Source organism: Zonotrichia leucophrys, chromosome 4 (genome assembly GCF_028769735.1).
Source record: "Zonotrichia leucophrys gambelii isolate GWCS_2022_RI chromosome 4, RI_Zleu_2.0, whole genome shotgun sequence".
NCBI lineage: Eukaryota > Metazoa > Chordata > Aves > Passeriformes > Passerellidae > Zonotrichia > Zonotrichia leucophrys.
In genome coordinates this window covers 60847471-60864676 of record NC_088173.1, presented here as the reverse complement: position 1 = coordinate 60864676, position 17206 = coordinate 60847471, and the positions used below count along the sequence as shown (strand labels likewise).

Below are 17206 nucleotides of genomic sequence, written 5' to 3'. Positions count from 1 at the left end.
TCCTTAGCCAAGCCCTGCTTGCATTCATTTCCAACCTCCAGATATTTAAAACCTGAGACAGCAAATGATTAGAGAGCAAGACAACCACAACATGTTTGTGGTATGCAGTTTAGTCCCAGTTGCTGCAAGAACACTTGTGCAGTAGTACATCAAAATACAACAGGTGATCACACATCCAAATATAGAGCCATTTTTGTAGCTTTTTACCCTAACAAATAATGTACCAGACTTTAGTTCACCTCCTGTTTTCCATAAGAGGGAAAGAGAAATAAAGGGGACAAAAGGTACACATAGAAGGCAAGAAGGTTTTATTTGTATTATAGGGCAGTCCATAGGAGATACTATACATTAAAGCTCAAATATGCCATAATGGCTAAAAAAAAAACTTTTTTTTTTTTTTAGGCTGTTTGTTACAACTAGGTTTTGATAGGATTCAGATTAGTCTGACAATAGCCAAGCATTCATGAGCTCCAGGTTTGACTTGAACAGTTTTTACTTGGCTACAAAATCAAGTCCCAAGGGACAATTCTGCATCACTAAGGATGCAGCATCCAGCCCTACTCTCTGAGACAGGTCAGAGAACCACCCAGCTGAAGGCTCTGGACTGATTTTACAGCCCTCTTGCTACTGAGACTAAATACCTACACCCTGCTCTTCAGAGAGCAAATTCACACAACCACAGCCCATTACAGGGGCACAGAGAGACAGCAGGTGCCACTGAGTGAGAGAACTTCCAGAGATAATTGTACAAAGACTGCCATTCAGACATCAATAAATACTGATGAACACAGGAACAAATGTTCATCTGTCCCCTTTTCCACACTGAAAACTACTACCTCTTCAACGCCTTTGCAGAAAAGATACTACACCTTTGATATTAACCTAACAGTAGCTATTAAGTTTGTTACTTGTGAATAGCTGAAAGACTCTGCAGTACATATATAATACTGCTTATTTAGAAGAGGAGACAAAGAATACCATGCAACAAGCACATATACTGGCATTTACACTGAAGAACAGTAACAGAAGTCAGAAGACTCTCAGAGAGAAGTGTTTTCTGCATTTTGAACAGCTATGATAGTTCATAGTCACTCCTCTAAACAGAGCAGTCTGTAGAATTAGATTTTAAAAAATTCAAAGGTCATAAAAAGCACATTCTAACTTAAGTAAATTATAGTCTTGTTTTGTACCAAAGGAGTCCTTTAAACTGAGTGGCAACACAGCAAGAAGAGGCTAGATGCTGATTCAGGCTATGATGTGACTCCTGCCATGCAGGTAAAACCTGTAACATCCTTGAACTTCCTTTAATTTGCACCAGCCTAGACTATGCCTTAAGGATTCTGCACCAGGCAGGGACATCAAAAACCTGCCCAGTGCCAGAAATACTAAAAAGCAGTATTCTGAAGCCCCTTCTTTTATTAGGCAATTTTTAGAGCTTTGAATGCAGCCAATCCTCAGTGTTATATTCAGGGTATAAAATCCTTTTCAATCAATTATTTAAAAGCAATCTCTACTTTCCTTAGTCCTAAAAGGAGACATCAAACAGCAATGACATTTTTTTGCTTTCTTCCCTCACATCTTATCAGTCTGGCACCACCAATATGTTAAACAAAGAACACCTTTGAGCTATTTCACAAATATTTAAGACAAATATCCACATAAAGCAAGCTTTATGGCAAAGAATAGGCAAATTCTACTCAGCATAAACTACGCAGCAGTAGATCCTGAAGATGTTTCTGTATATACTGTCAGGAGCAATAGAGTTGGCAATTCTCACACAGACAACTCAGCAGATTGCTTAAAAGTCTCAAATTACTGATACTATCATTTATACTACCTTCCATCCTCTTATTTAATGTAGTCAAATTGCTGTAAACTAGCGGCACATAAAAAACAAATAAATCAAGAATTCCTAAAACATATAAAGGAATGGCAACATATTCCATGTGACCTAAAATCAAATTAAAGTAGTTCATTTTCTGAGAGGCTTCATGCTTTCTAACAGTCATCAGACCACTGTTAACACTGCTCTAGAGTCTCATTCTAAGGGTCTCCCTCTGGTGCAATTTTAGTTCTCTCAGCAGGATACACAAATAAAGCCACTATAAGCAGACACAATGAGATGAGACATTCCTCTCCAAGTCTTTTGAGTCTTACTCACTACATTCAAGAACACTGGAATAAAGATATACACAACAGATGAACTATACTTCTAGAATCACTGAAGCCTAAATTTTTAACAGTTATTCATGACTTACACCTACAGTTTTGAGGAAATAATTTTTTCTGATAATTTAGTTGCAATACTTTCAGGGAACAGGATCTTCAGTTAATAAGTATTTAAGGAATATTTGAAGAGATAAGGCCAAAAGTTACTGGTTAAAACAAAAATTTACTATATTCCAAACACTTCATGCATTACCTCAGAGTGCAGTTAAGTGACTTCCTGCATTAGCAGAATGAACCAATGCCATATTCCTGGATTCATTCCCCTCCTGCTCTTACTTTCAGTTGTTTGACCCATACTAAGTTTTAGATCTCTCTATGCTCACTATTAGAACAAGCTGTGGTTTAGGTATTCTCAAATTTAGCAGTCCTTTTACAAACGTGCAGTTTCCCCTCCCCCTCCAATTGGAGGCACAAAGGGTAAAGATCACAAATCGAGATAGGAACAATTTACTGGAAACAGCAATGAGATAAGAAAATTAACAACAAGAGCAACAATACAATGACAAAAGGTATAAGAAAACTAAACTACTCACATGGAAAGCCCCTGACAATAAACAAATACCAGATGGGTCCGTTCCCCATATTTCTCCACCAGAATGAATCTCCTCTCCCCGGCACAGAGAGACACGCCAGTTCCAGCTCCCAGCAATGACGTGGGGTGCAGGTGTAGGATAACACCCTGGCTGCAGCCATGCCCCCTCCTGACTGCTGCTGAAAATTAATCCTGGCCTGGCCACAGCCAGGACAGCACAACACCTCTGGAATGAGGGCTGGGGTGGGGAAGGGGCTGAGGAAGTCAGGCATTTTTCTCCTAACAATTCTAGCATTTCAGATCTCTTTTTTAATCACTATATCCTGGGACGTATTTGGCAATGAACACTGTGCTGATTAAATACTGTCCTTTGATACTTGGAATAGTTGGCTCAACTTATCTCATTTAAATCAAAGTGAGGGAGGGCTGATGGTGTTGGGTTGTCAATGCATTTTACTGTATCCCATGTTAAAGAAGATTTTTCAAAAATTCTTTGGACTAAGAATTCTAGATCTTTGCAGCTCAAATAAAATCGAAATCAAAGTGAAAATGCATTGAATTTTCCACTTAATACTATATTAAAAAAATTTAAATAGCTTGGGAGAAACTCTTAGGGTTTATTAAACCAAAAACATGCTAATCTGGAATTCAGCACTTGCACCATCACCTTGATAAATTACAACCTCACGCAAACTATCTTAGTTTACTTAGTTTACAATACACAAAGCACATGAAGAGGAAATTACCTCTAGCTGAGTTCTTAATCAAATTTACGTGTGCCTATAAATAACAGTGTCAAAACAGACTGATGAAGATGCTTCAAGAGGTCATTCATTCACTCCTCTATACTTGGTGGAAAAATTGTTGAATTATACCGATGCCATTTTCAGCCACACTTTTTTACCTACCTTCAGATGTTTTCCAGCGTTTCCACAGATCCTCAATGGTGATATGCTTGTCTTCTCTGTGCAGGTGACTATGTTTATTTGAGGCATCCTTGTATTGCATATCTTCCCTTAGAAACTGAAGAAAAGAGAAAAACATAATCTTAAATGCCTAAACGATGATTTCTGAAGAGAAACTGCACAGAAATCAGGTAAAGTCTTTCCCATTTCTTCCCCATGCAAGATCTGAGTTTTCTGCATCAAAGACAGAAGGTAAGGTAAACCCTCTTACAAGATTTGTTTTTCACAATTATTAAATTCTAGAAAAACTGACAATGCAGTTGCCACTGCACTGAGTTGAAAATCATTAGTATGCCTCAGATTTACAGTGATTACAGGAACACACCACACAGTCACGCTGTACACTTCTCTATTCTGATGACATTTAACCAACTTCCCCTCCTTGAAAACAAGGCCATGTAAGATTTGAAAGTGTGCCAGTCATTTCTGGATGAGTAATGCCTGAATCCTGCCATACCAGTTAAATGCAACTGCCTGAGGGATGAGAGTAAGCTGTTTACCAAGTAGTATTAAAGTCTTTTGATTAGACAACAAAAATTTGACTTCTATTCATCAAATTAAAAAACAGAAGTCATCTGAGGGCCAATTTTCTGCTTGCTAATCATTCCTCAGTGGTTACACTCCAAGCACAGAAGCATTACATAAAGCTGCTTCATTTTCAGTAATTAATAGGAAGCCTTTTAGCAAACATTATAAAAAGGAATATCATGCAACCCTGACATACAGAGTGGGTGGTGAGGCACTGGCACACGTTGTGCAGAGAAGCTGTAAATGCCCCATCCCTGGCAGCATTCGAGGCCAGGCTGGATCGGGCTCTGAGCAATCTGAGCTAGTGCAAGATGTCCCTGCCTACAACAGGGAAGCTGGAATCAAATGATCTTTAAGGCCTCTTCCAACCCAAACCATTCCATGGTTCTATGATACAATTTTATGATGGCAGTGCTGTATCAGTATTCCACAAGTCGCTACAAACAGTTCTCCAAATACACACCCAAGAAAAGCTATGGAACTGCAAAATACATTCAATATTTTGATCTCATAAATGCCTAGAAAAGTTGGAATACTAGTTGGTAAATGACCTCCAACTAGTTAATAGTGGAAACCTCATAAGTATCAGTCCCTGAAAGCACTGTATGAACAGTCTCTGTGGGTGAAAACCTTAGGAGCAGTATCAGAAAACAAGTATCTGGTACTAGCAGTACCAGAAAACCAAGTAACCTTCCACAATAGATAGCTTGCTTTCCTCTGCTCATAAAGTTCAATAAAGCTACTCCAACAAAACCAGCTACAGATAGTCATGACAGCCAAGCCAAAAATAGCCTTTTATACAGCTGATCATATGTCATCACCACTTCAAGAGAGGTGAGGAAGAAAGCCATGCTAGTGATGCACTGCAAAAGAACTCAATTCTTAAAATTCAGTCCAGGTAATAATTCAAGTGCAGAGCATCCCACAAAGGCTCCATTTCCAACAAACCTACAGAGTATACCGTTCAGAAACTGCAGGAGACACTGAAAAGTAGTCAACATTAAATAATAATATTAACTCTTAATAAAAAGGCAGAGTATACAATAGCAGAAATACACAAGAAAAGAAATATGCAATTCCCCCTAACTTAATATGCAAATTCTCCCCAACTAAAATATTTTTACTAGAATGTGAGGGAATCTCAAACTATGAATGGATTGAAGTTTCTCCCCTAACTGATGGATTTGGGACAACATACTAGTTTGCCCTCCTTAAATAAACCACAGAACCAAAGTATCAAAACACTGACTGGATGTAAATCCTCTTACTTTTATTTATTACTTCAAAACTTTTTCTGATTGTCACAAATTAATTTTGTAAAGCCTTTTGATTCCTAGAATAGTTCCATTTAGCCCATACAAGCTGCATAAGCATTTTTAACTCCTTTTCCCCATGTGTATAAGAATGGCATAAATTGAGATATATAAATATGCATGCATATACATGAGAAATATATGAAAAACTTATGAAATATGTGAGAACTGAAAATAACAGCCTGCTGGGGCAAAGGCAATTACAGATCTTCTGAAAAACCATGGATCAGCAATAGTAAAAAGGTTTAATAAGCACAGGACTGTATGCTGTAACTGTATGGAAATGTAAAAATATCTGTTGCACATTCCATCATCCAAGTGGGAACTCAGAATACTTCCCATATTGGCAATTCTTCCATGAAGCTGCCAAATTCTACAACTGTCATGCAACATGCAATGAAAGATGGATTGTCTTGTTCATTCCCACTCCATGTTTATTAAAGGCTAAACTGAAGAGCAGGAGCTAAACAAAAAGAAAACCAACAAAATAATTTTCTTATCCACTAATGTCCCTAAAGCTTTCCAGATTATAGTACAGTCTTACAGATGGAACAGCAGGAAAGAACTGATGCTTTCCCACCTTACCTTTTCCCTCCAGACTGCAAGAATCTGCTGTCAACTGACATTCCCAGAATATCTTTCAGGAACTTGCAAATAACATACTAAAAATACAGCAAAAACATGTCTTATATGTCCCTTTCTGTAAAGATTATCTCTTTTCACGTGGGGGTTAAGGTAAATGCTAGCGCTCACTCTTCAGCTTTCCAGTGACTGATGATGCACAGTCCTTGGGGACTCCAAATGTCAGGCAGGGACATTTTTTTTTCAAAACAAGTGTTGTAAGGTGATCAAGTTGCTGAAGAGGGACAGAATATATTGTATCTCCAGGCTTGGCCCAATTTTGAGTCTTCTCAGCTAAAACTCAGATCACTTTTGTTTGTACAAACTCGCTACCTTTACTGATAGTTGTCAGTAAAAGTTGTAAAATATCGAAGGGTGAGAACTTTTGGTCGGTTACAGGTGCTGTCAAGAAAAATCTGAGTAGCTGTTAACAGTACTGCTCAACTGTTAGAAGTAAAGAACTGAAGGAAGATGTCAGCTGAAAACAAAAAGCTCCAAGGTGCGACAGCTCTGCCCATCCCACCGGGCCAGGCCCGGGGACGAGCGCGGCTCCCTTCGCCTGCAGTTCCGCCGCGCCGCCCGCAGAGGGCGCCGCCCGCAGGCGCTCGGGAGCGGCTCCGCTGCGCGGGATCGCCAGGAGCGGGACGGGCCCAGCGCACCGGGACGGGCCCAGCGCACCGGGACGGGCCCAGCGCACCGGGACGGGACGGGCCCCGCGCACCGGGACGGGACGGGCCAGCCGCGGGAGGATTTAACTACCGCCCTCTTTTTAAAAGGGAGCGTCAACACAAAGTGGAAAGCAGCTTGCAGGTAGTAACCAGCACAGTTACTGCTCAGAGGCAGAGATAGTACATCTCTGAGATGTACTACTGAGTTCTGAGTGAGAACTTCTTCCAAGTGAAAAGCTCCTCTTCTATCCTACCCATACTGCTCCCAGATCCCGAGAAAAGAACCACGATGACTTCCTCAAAGAGGTCCTCTGACACCACAAGGTCACAACTAAAGTCACAGTGCACGTATCTGGAAAGAGGTCACCGAGTTTCAAGGAATAGTGCATTCACTGAGGAAGAGGCACATAACAACATCAAACGTCTTTCTTTTGTATCTTTGTTTCCAAAGTGGCCTAATATGGAAGTGTTTCTTTAAGAAAAAGAACTGGGACCTAAACTGAAGAAAGACAAAAACAGAACAACTCTAGTTAAAAAGAGGATTTTTCTATTCTTTGTCATGGCAGCTAATCTCTCTTTTGTTGCTCTGGTCATTAAGTATACAAAGAAAAGGTTAGAAAAATAACTCTAAATAGGGAGGTTAAAAGAATAAGCTCTAAGAAAAACACATCTAAGTATTATCTTAGCCAACATAATTACTCAGGAAGGAGAAGTCCTTTTAAGACTACAAAGTTGAAACCAAGAAAGCAGAAGATAAGTTCCCTAAAAACTCTGTATGAAACAAAAATAATCATTGGTCAAAAGCAATTACTCCAAAAACAAGTACAGAATTAAAAAAAACACCATACCTAGACTTGAAACTAGAGTTTTGATCCCAGAAGTACTATAACAGCATACACATATATGCTGTTAAAAAGAAAAAGGAAAAAGGAAAAAAAACAGAAAGAAAAAAAAGAGAGAAAAGTAAGTTAAAATATCGATGCTGCAAGACTCAGAACAAACAAGCACTTGCATACTTTCAAGAATGCCACTGGAAAGGTAAAATTAACCACACTCTCTAACAGCAGCAGGAACCACTCTCATGATGTTTATATTTTGTTCTGGGTGAAGGCTCAAGTTTATGATTTTCAGTTTCATCAGCTTAAAATAGACTCTGACAAGTTTAAGAACAATTAGTAACATCTCCTGGCCAGGTATTACTCTCACCCTTGAGCATCTATTCCTCAAACAGTGTTATTTCATTCATATTTACACCTTCAAAGGAAAAATCAGCAAAAGTTCCAACTTCAGCCTTTTAGTGCATTTCCTCACATCAATTTGCTACAAGATTTGTTGCAGCTATTGCAGTGTCACACATACTGACTAAATTATGATGGCAGATGTGCTTTTAAATGGCAACATACCATGATTCAGGTATGACTGCCTACCCTACAGAAATGGCTTCTAAAGATGCTATAAAGTAAAATAAAACATATTTTATAATATTAACAATAAAACATGACAAGAACAACGTAGGACACAGCCAGGAAAGTATTATCAAGTATATCTTAAATAACCTACACATTCTATCAAAAAAGTTACTCCAGCTGAAAACAAAAGTGTAGCTATCTACTGCAAAGTAAACTCTGCAAAGCCAAGACAGAATTTCCAAGGGATCACTTTATTGTAGCAGGACTAAATAAAGAGGTGCAGACAGCTTCGTGTTGGCTTCAGCACTTCCAAGGAGGCGAGGCGTGAGGCAGGTCTGCTCCAAGCCACGTTGGAAAGGTTTCCATCAACTGTACCCAGGAGAACACGTGTTGCCTCTGCAAAGGGCTTCTCTGCACTGGCACAGCTGTCAACTAACACCATCCATGTTTTCACACAAGACCTGGCTCCCTATCCTGCTCTGCAAAGACAAATTGTCGAGACACGTTCAGAGCTGCTTACAAAACTTCAGGAGACTAAAACACACTCTGCCTGGAGACAAATACCTTAGCAGTTGAATGAAAAAAAAAAAATAAAAACCAATTCAAAAAAGACCTCTATTTATTCAAGACCTCTATTATTCCTCAAATTAAGGAATTCAAAGTAACCCAGTAGCTTTGGGGGCAAGGATTTGCTGCACTGGTTAAGAAGCTAAAAATCCTTGTTCCAAAGACCAATGTTTGTAACAGACTGTCTTGCACAGTGAGATGTAAATGCACTCAGGAGCCATCATAAAAAAAACCAGTTATAATGTTCTCCATTTCTAAACCACTGCAGCACATATTTTTCCACAGGCAGAATTTTGTCTAAAAAGCTGACACCAAAATATTAAGTTGTTTACAGAAATATTAACTCCAGTTTAAGGACTTTTATTACATAAATGACAATGACAAAATCAAAATACTAAGGGAATTTAAAAGGACATTTAACATCTTGCTAAGAGTATATTTCCAGAGAACAAAATGAAGCCTATCCCTATCAAACTTACTGCAGCCAAAGTGCTATAATAGTATTATCATTCCAGACCATGGTAGCTACTTCTCCTGCTTTAATCACTGTATAGAAGAGAATCATCTTCCCTGGTTTAGCCCACAAAAGTTAGATTCTATTTGATTCTTGCCTCCAGACAACATTTTTAAGCCAGTCACTTTAGCATATCATCTCTGAGGTCCCAACTGCTTTGACCATCCTGCTAAAAGCCATTCTCTGATGCTTTCAATGCTGCAGTCTCTTCTCCTTACTGTACTTTTTGTCTTTCTTTAAATTATTTTTTGGGGAGAAGGGCATGGGGCGGGGTGTTGATGATTCTCTATGGGGTTTGTTCAGTTTGCAGTTTTTTTATAAAGTGACAATTCCAGTTATCTCCTTTAAAAAACTTAAGCAAAATATGAAGTGATCTCTCCAGAGATCCCACGCACAACTGTACATTTGTGCCTTTAGCTTGGTGAGACATCAGACACACAGCAAGATACTAACACTTCAAAAACATCAACCAATTCTAACACTGCAGAGAGATTCCTTGAGGAAATTACTTTATGTAGGACCTGCTATGGCAAGTGAAGGAAACAGGAAAAACCTATGTAAATAGTGAACATATGATAAGTGTGTTTTATTGCTTGTGTCTCATCATTAAAACAAAACAAATTCCCATGGTGCAACAGATGCTTCCTGAGGCAGATAGCCTCCCACAACACATGACTAAAACCTCAGTTAGTAACACCACGTTCTCCCTTTCACTTACCCCTTTACAGCCTACCTCCTGAAACCAGCTTCAACAATCCTTGACATATAAAGTAATAATATCAGCAAAGTCTGATAGAAAAATTCATATTAGTCTGCCCTCATAATAAGTATAGAGGGTTTTTTTTCTTCCTTTTTCTTTTTCTCTGCTGTACCACACCAAATAATAAGGAAAAAAGGAACTGTGGTGAAAAGTAACTACTCCATACTCAGACTAGAGCCCCTCTAACTTCCTAATAAGACTTCAACAAAATCCCTCATGTTTTGCTATTAAATCCCATGCTAAAAGTTTAGATCAGGTTTCCTCACATCAACTTTATCAAAGTCAAATACAAGTTTCTTTCCAGTCCATACAAAGTATGTCCAAAGGTCTTCCAGTATCAGATACGTTTTGAGAAAATAGGAAATATCTTTGTTCAAATTTCTTAATATCCTAGAAAAATTCCTTCTTTACAGAATGGGTTCATTTGGTCCTTCATTTAGAAGAAAAACAAGCTACAACCTAAAACAGCGCATGAAAACATTAGGAAAAATAAACTGCATGCAGATGAAATCTCTGGAATCACTGTAGGGAGTTAACTGTTGGAATTAGCAAATTAAAACACTTAAAATAAATAGTTCAACATCTTTAGCTCTTTTTACCTTCCTGTCTCAAAATAACTTATTTACAAGAACTTCCTTCCTTGGTGTAAATATATCCTTGCAACACTGTTGTGGTGCAGCTAAAACAGCAGAAAGTTATTCTACTTTGTCACATTCTTCCTGCCAAGTCAAAAGAGAACGGACACCTAATCCACATACTCAATATGCTGCTCTTCAGGAGTCTTGCAAGTAAAAACCATGCAGCATAAAACAGAAAATCCATTCCCTGCTGTTAAGTAAAATCCCTCTATTCCATGTAAGCTTAACTTCTAATAAAGTGGGTTTTTTAATTATCAGTCCTCATTCTTAATCAGAATAAGCAGCATTACCCACTGTGACAAAACAAAACAAAATAAAATCTTGTTCTGAAATATAAATAGGACATATTTAGTACATATTCAGACCTACTGTAATCAGGTAACCATGTTGTGTAAATGTAGATCTTTTAAGATAATGGTAAAGATTTAGTAAAAGCACTACAAGAAAAACAGAGGTTACTAGCTGAACTTGCAATTAAACTGCATTTCTCATTAATTTCAGGTTTGCATTTAATGTCTTAGAAGAAAGCACTCTATGCAAATACATATTCATCACTGATTTGCGTGGAAATTATATGTAGAAAAGTGCTACTTTGCAGAGAGTGGGTTATTAAATATTTCTTCAATAATTAAAAATGAACTAGCAGAAACAAGGGCTACAATTAAGTCATCTTATTTTATGCACAATGTGTAGTTTGAACATCTAGTTTCACCCATCTCTAATTACCCCAGCTGAACAGCATGCCTCATCAACCATTATAATTTCAGCCATTTAAGCAGGTCTTTAGCATAGTTTCTCTTGTTTTCTCTGGAAGAGGAAGAAATTAAGGTCAGATATAAAGATGGTCCACTGGAAACCAGGGCAAATCTTCTGAATACTAATAAAATGTTTCCAATGTATAAATGTTCCAGTATTGTCTTTTAACTTCCTCAGCTTCAGTGTATAAAAAATGCAGTACAAGTCAAGAGAAATCAAAGTACTGGGAAGCTCCTCAGGAAGCTCACACTCCATCACTAATGTTTCAGTTTGCAGACTGAACTGTGCCTGTCCCAAATATTCTGCAATAACAAAGGCAGACTATATGCATTATTTTTGAAAACTCATGGCAGTCAGGTGAAGTCCCTGGTGATCAGGAGAAAGGAAACATCACTCCTACTGAAAAAGAGGAGAAACACAGACCTGAGAAAATAAAGACCATTGAGCCTCAAACCTTTGTGTTTTGGAAGATCACGGAGCAGATCCTCATGGAAGCAATGTTACAGCACAAACAATGAAGTGATCTGAGACAATCCAGCTTGGCTTCCCTAAGGGCAGTGTCTGACTGATCTGGTGGCCTTCTATGGTGGGGTGACTGCGGTGGTTGATGGGGGCAGACCAAACAAATGTCATGAACTAGATCACTGAAAGGCCTTTGACACAGTGGCACATAACATCCTCATCATCTCCAGACTGGAGAGAGATTAGAAGGATGGATCATTTGATGGATAAGGAACTGCCTGAAGGGACACAGCTGTCAATCCTTCTCTGCCCAGGTGGAAGCCAGTGATCAGTGGTGCCCTTCATGGCTCTCTCATGGGAGAGGGGTTCTTTGATACCTTCATCAATAACACAGACAGAGCACCTCAGCAAGTTTGCAGATGACATGAAACTGAACAGCACAGCTGAACGAGAAGAAGAAAGAGATACCATCCAGAGGGATCTGGACAAACCTAAGGAGTGGGCCCATAAGAATCTCATGAAGTCCAAGGACAAGGTGTTGCACCGGCATTGGAGCAATGCATGACATGAACACAGACTGGGAGAAGTCATTGAGAGCAACCCTACCAAGGACTTGGGGGTGCTGGTGGATGAAAAGCTGAACATGAGCCAACAGTGTGCACTCACAGGCCAACAAGCTGCATCCTGGGCTACACTGAAAGAGGAGTGGCCAGCAGGTCGAGGGAAGTGGTTCTGCCCCTCTGCTCTTCTGAGATCCCACCTGGAGTGCTGCCTCCAGCACAAGAAAGACACTGACCTGCTGAAACAAGTCTGGCCAGCAAAGATGATCAGAGCACTGGAGCACCTATCTTGAGACAGGCTGAGAGAGCTGGGCTGTTCAGCCTGGAGAAGGTTCCGGGAAGATCTTATTGCAACCTTCAGTACATATAGGAGGAGTATAAAATAGAGGGAGAACAGCTATTTACCCAGGCAGATAGCAACAGAACAAGGGTGAGTGGTTTTAAACTAAAACAGAAGAGATTTGGATGACATGTTAGGAACAAATTCTTTACTTAGAGGGTAAAGAGGCACTGGAACAGGCTGTGCAGAGATGCTGTGATGACCCCATCCCTGGAAGAGTTCAGAGTCAGGCTGGATGGGGCCTGTTGATGCTGTTTGCACATAGGCACACAGAAAAGTAAGCAGCGTCACAATAAATTTGACAATGATAATTCATAACTCATTCATGGAGAACAATCTTCCCCTAGATGTTATAAAAAAGGATGATGAAACGGGGCTAGATTCTTCTCCCATTCATCTACAGTAAGAATGGGTGTCAGAACCACATGACAATACCCTCATTTTTAGGGAACATCTTCACTCCCCTTGGTTGTCAAGCATGTGCCTAATAATGGCCAGAACGCAAAATAAGCAAGCACAACAAACTACACAGACATTTCCATTCTTACCCAGTAATTCTGAGAATCCCAATGGTAAAGTTGAGTAAATGCAAGGGCAAGTCCTTTGCCAGGACCACCAGGAGCCTACCTACCAAACTCATTCAAGCACAGTCACAAAAACTTCCTTAGGTTGTAGGACTTAATTTACCATTAGTAAGGACAATGTCCTTAATACTTGTCTGTAAAATGTAAACCAAACCAGAAATCTTTCTTCTGGACTGCTCTCTGTAATAGGTATTGTTTTATAACATGAAGTGCCTGCAACAGATCTAAGGTAAATGAGATAAGCCAGTGATGCCTCAACCAAGAAAACTGAGTGAAGAAACTGCAACACCAAGCAATGGATCACACCACTGTCTTACTGCAAGCTAAGTCACCTTTGCCCACCTCTCACACCAATCACAAAAGTAGCACCTTTTATACACAGTCATGCAAAACTTTCCTTTAGGCTAGAACAATGGACAGTAATATCCCACTTCAGACAAATACAGAAATTACTTTCCTTCTATATGTGTCTGAGGAAAGGGCTGAATTAAGAAGAACAGCAACAACTACTCAAGTGCTGAAAGAGCAGCTATACAAAACAAAAGGATAAAAAAGACTTCACGTATGCACAAGTAAAATTTTTTCACTCCTACCTCATCACTTTCATCTACCTCGATTCCACCATCTTTGTCATCATCCATCTGCTTATGGATCATGCGGAGCGCCTCCAGGCTGAACCGGTCCTCCTCAGTAAAGCACGGTGGGCTCAGTGAACTGCAGGGATCTAAAGGGAGGAGAACAAAAAGAAACAACACAACAGAAATGTTATTTACTTTCACTTCAGAATACAAAGCTCCCAAGCAAAAGAAAGGGTTTAGAATTCTGCATTGTGTATGTGTACTTCATTGCACATAATCACCAGGTCACAGATATCAAATTTAACTGTAAAATAGTAATTGTACAAAAAAAAAGTGAAAGGCTTGTGTGTGCAAATCAACTCTTTTTTTTTATTCAGGAAGGAGTCCCAAAAAACAGACTGACATAGTTTTGACTTCCATTTATTTATTTCATCCCACTAACTTACTATCTCCATTTTTTCTTTTATCATCCACATTTAGTTTATGCCAGTGCAGTGGCAAATAAAGCTACTGCATTTCCCACCCTCCTTCTGAAAGTCTGAACAAAACAAAGAACAGTGGAGGAAAAGAGAAGGAATTGTCATATCATACAATCATAGTTTCATAAACAGATAAAGGAATGGTAATCACATTGCAGATCAAATTCTAAATAGGCAGTACTGCTGAACACAAAATACTCAAGGACTGCAAGAGCAGAAAGCACACCGCAAAGAGAATTCAGCTGATAGTAGTACACGATGTATTAGTCCTGTACACTCTGATCACAAACTGCAGTCAGTGTAGAGCAGGATTCCAAAACAAAAATAGAACTCTTTCATTTGCATTCATTACTGAAGGCTCATGATTTGCACACATCTGATGGTTCAGCTTGCACCACATCAAACTGCTAAATCTGTGTTCTTTCCCTTCTACAAAGTACATGCCAAATGCTCCAAAATTCTACAACACATGATGATCAACCATCACCACAGCAGCTTTACACAGACCTTGGCATTCACTAATAGCAGCTATTACATTAATTCTGATGTACTGAACACCAGAAAAGAACAGAAGGTGAAGAAAGATACAGAAATAGTTTTTTCAAAATTGAACTTAAATAAGGTAACAAATTCCCACTGTACTAGCCACTATAAAACTGCACTGACTAGTTCCATAAATTGTTACACTACACTTAAATCATATCAATGCAAGTAAAAATTGAGGGAGCATATAAGTAATTTTGCTCCTTCTAATCTATCAAAGAATTAAGCTTTCATGTTGCTACAGAATTTATTAAAAGGCTCACTTCTATAAGTAAAGGAAGCACTTCTAGAAAAAGAGAGGAATCAAACGTCTTCAGAAAAAATAAATTCTTTAATTTATGATTTCATACCAGCTGGATTAGCATAATTCTGCTTTTCTTTCTAAAACAAATTTTAAAATAATTAAAAATCAAAATAAAGGAATGTAGAAGCTTACAAAAGCAGGAAGTGCAAAGATAACAAGCATGACACAGCTGGAATCTCAGACACATAATTAACAGGACTGGCTTCCACAGCTAGACATGAGTCAATGCATTCCTACTTCATACTTCAGTTTTACTACACAGGAGTTAAAGGAAACCTGTTATCTGTTCCCAGGCATCAATTAAACAAACAAACAAACAAAACACAGCAGAAAAAACCTGAACACTTCACTGACACTGTCCAAGAACAGACGTGTTGCTTTTAGAACTACTTCATGTATTTCTAAAAGCAACAGTTAATACAAAGACAGATTTCTATATTTATTAGCTACTGGATTATTAAGTATTAATAAATATTTAATTAATAAAATACTTTTTGTTATTGTTGATTACTAAATATTAAACTGGACCAATCACAGACAATACAATTTTCAGCTTTGGAATACAGCTGATATTATATGAAGGGGGAAGGGTTAATTTTAAAAAAAATCTATTTTATTTGTCCATTTTTTATTTATTACAAAAGGTTTAATTTGCACAACACTCAGCATTTAGATTTTTGCCTTGCAATGAAAAAATTACGATCATTTGAGGGAGTGAAGGACCTATTCCTGCAGCTACAGGGTGCTCCATGTGGAAAGGTTTCCCTTGCAATAACAATGAATCACCTCAAAGTTCTAATTATTAAGTTCTCACGGCCATGAACAAAAAATATTATTTTACTAAAATACAATCATATCAGAAGAAAAATCTCTGTATTGCAAGTTATGATCTATACTGTATCTTAAGTTAGAAGAAAGTATAGTTGTCAAAACATTAACAGATCCAAACAAACCCAACTTGTTTAATTTGTACTTAATTCTATTCTAACATGGAATCACATTTCAGATACACGTGTTCACAGTTTGCAAGCACTCATTCAAATGTGGTTTTTTTTCATTTTATTCAGCTGAAAGCCCAGTTTTTCAAATCAAAAACATTTTCCCAGAGTACATTTTCTCACAGCCAAGGCTGATCAGTCCCCTTAACCAGGGTACTTATCTTAAATATGCCTTTTTAGGATATTTAAGCATGAAGGCACTTTAAAGAGCTATGGCTTTTCTTGAGAGAAGTAAACAGGCTGCTTGAGCTTCAAATGTCCCATGTGCTGGCTCCAAGAACACTTGATCTCTCTCTTAAGGGCCGATAGAGTGCCAATTGCTCTTTTTGGGAATGAGAAAAAGAGCAGGACCACATGTCAACTCTAATAAAAATTAACCCACTCTGAAGAGAATCCAGATTTATTTTCAAGCTTATTTTCATCTGGTAAAGTTAAAACATTTAGACTGACAACACTGGTCATCCCCTTCCTCAGAGAACAATCTCACAATGAACTACAAAGCCACAACCTAAAGAATAAGTGAAAAGCATTTCACAAGCATACCTATGGAGCCCTACCAAATCCAAAAAACAGCTGATGGAAATTTGATCATCTGCAGTTCTGCAGAATATTCTACCATACAGTAGTTTGCCTCAATTGCATGGCACAACCAATTCAAATTAATACTACATGGAGTGTGGTTAGTTACCTGGATGTCTGGGAGGTTTTTAAGACAAAAGCCAAGAGACAAAGCCTCAAGACACAGCAAACACCATAAATATACCCCTGAAGCCCCACAACAAATCATAAGCCTAGTCGATAATTTTTCACTTCGAATTGACATTACTGAAGATGTTCTGGGATTCCAAACGTTCTCCT

At 38.6% G+C, this 17206-nt stretch overlaps 1 protein-coding gene across 2 annotated transcripts in view; it reads right to left on the bottom strand.

The window, feature by feature from the left end:
- The window catches only part of STIM2 (stromal interaction molecule 2), a 70015-nt gene that overhangs the window by 20162 nt on the left and 32647 nt on the right, over positions 1–17206 (bottom strand). For both annotated transcript variants that reach the window (XM_064711914.1, XM_064711915.1), the window contains exons 2-3: positions 14040–14170; positions 3670–3784 (exon numbers count right to left, since the gene is read on the bottom strand). In XM_064711914.1, the coding sequence (XP_064567984.1) occupies positions 3670–3784; positions 14040–14170 (246 nt within the window). The remainder of the gene's footprint in view (positions 1–3669; positions 3785–14039; positions 14171–17206) is intronic.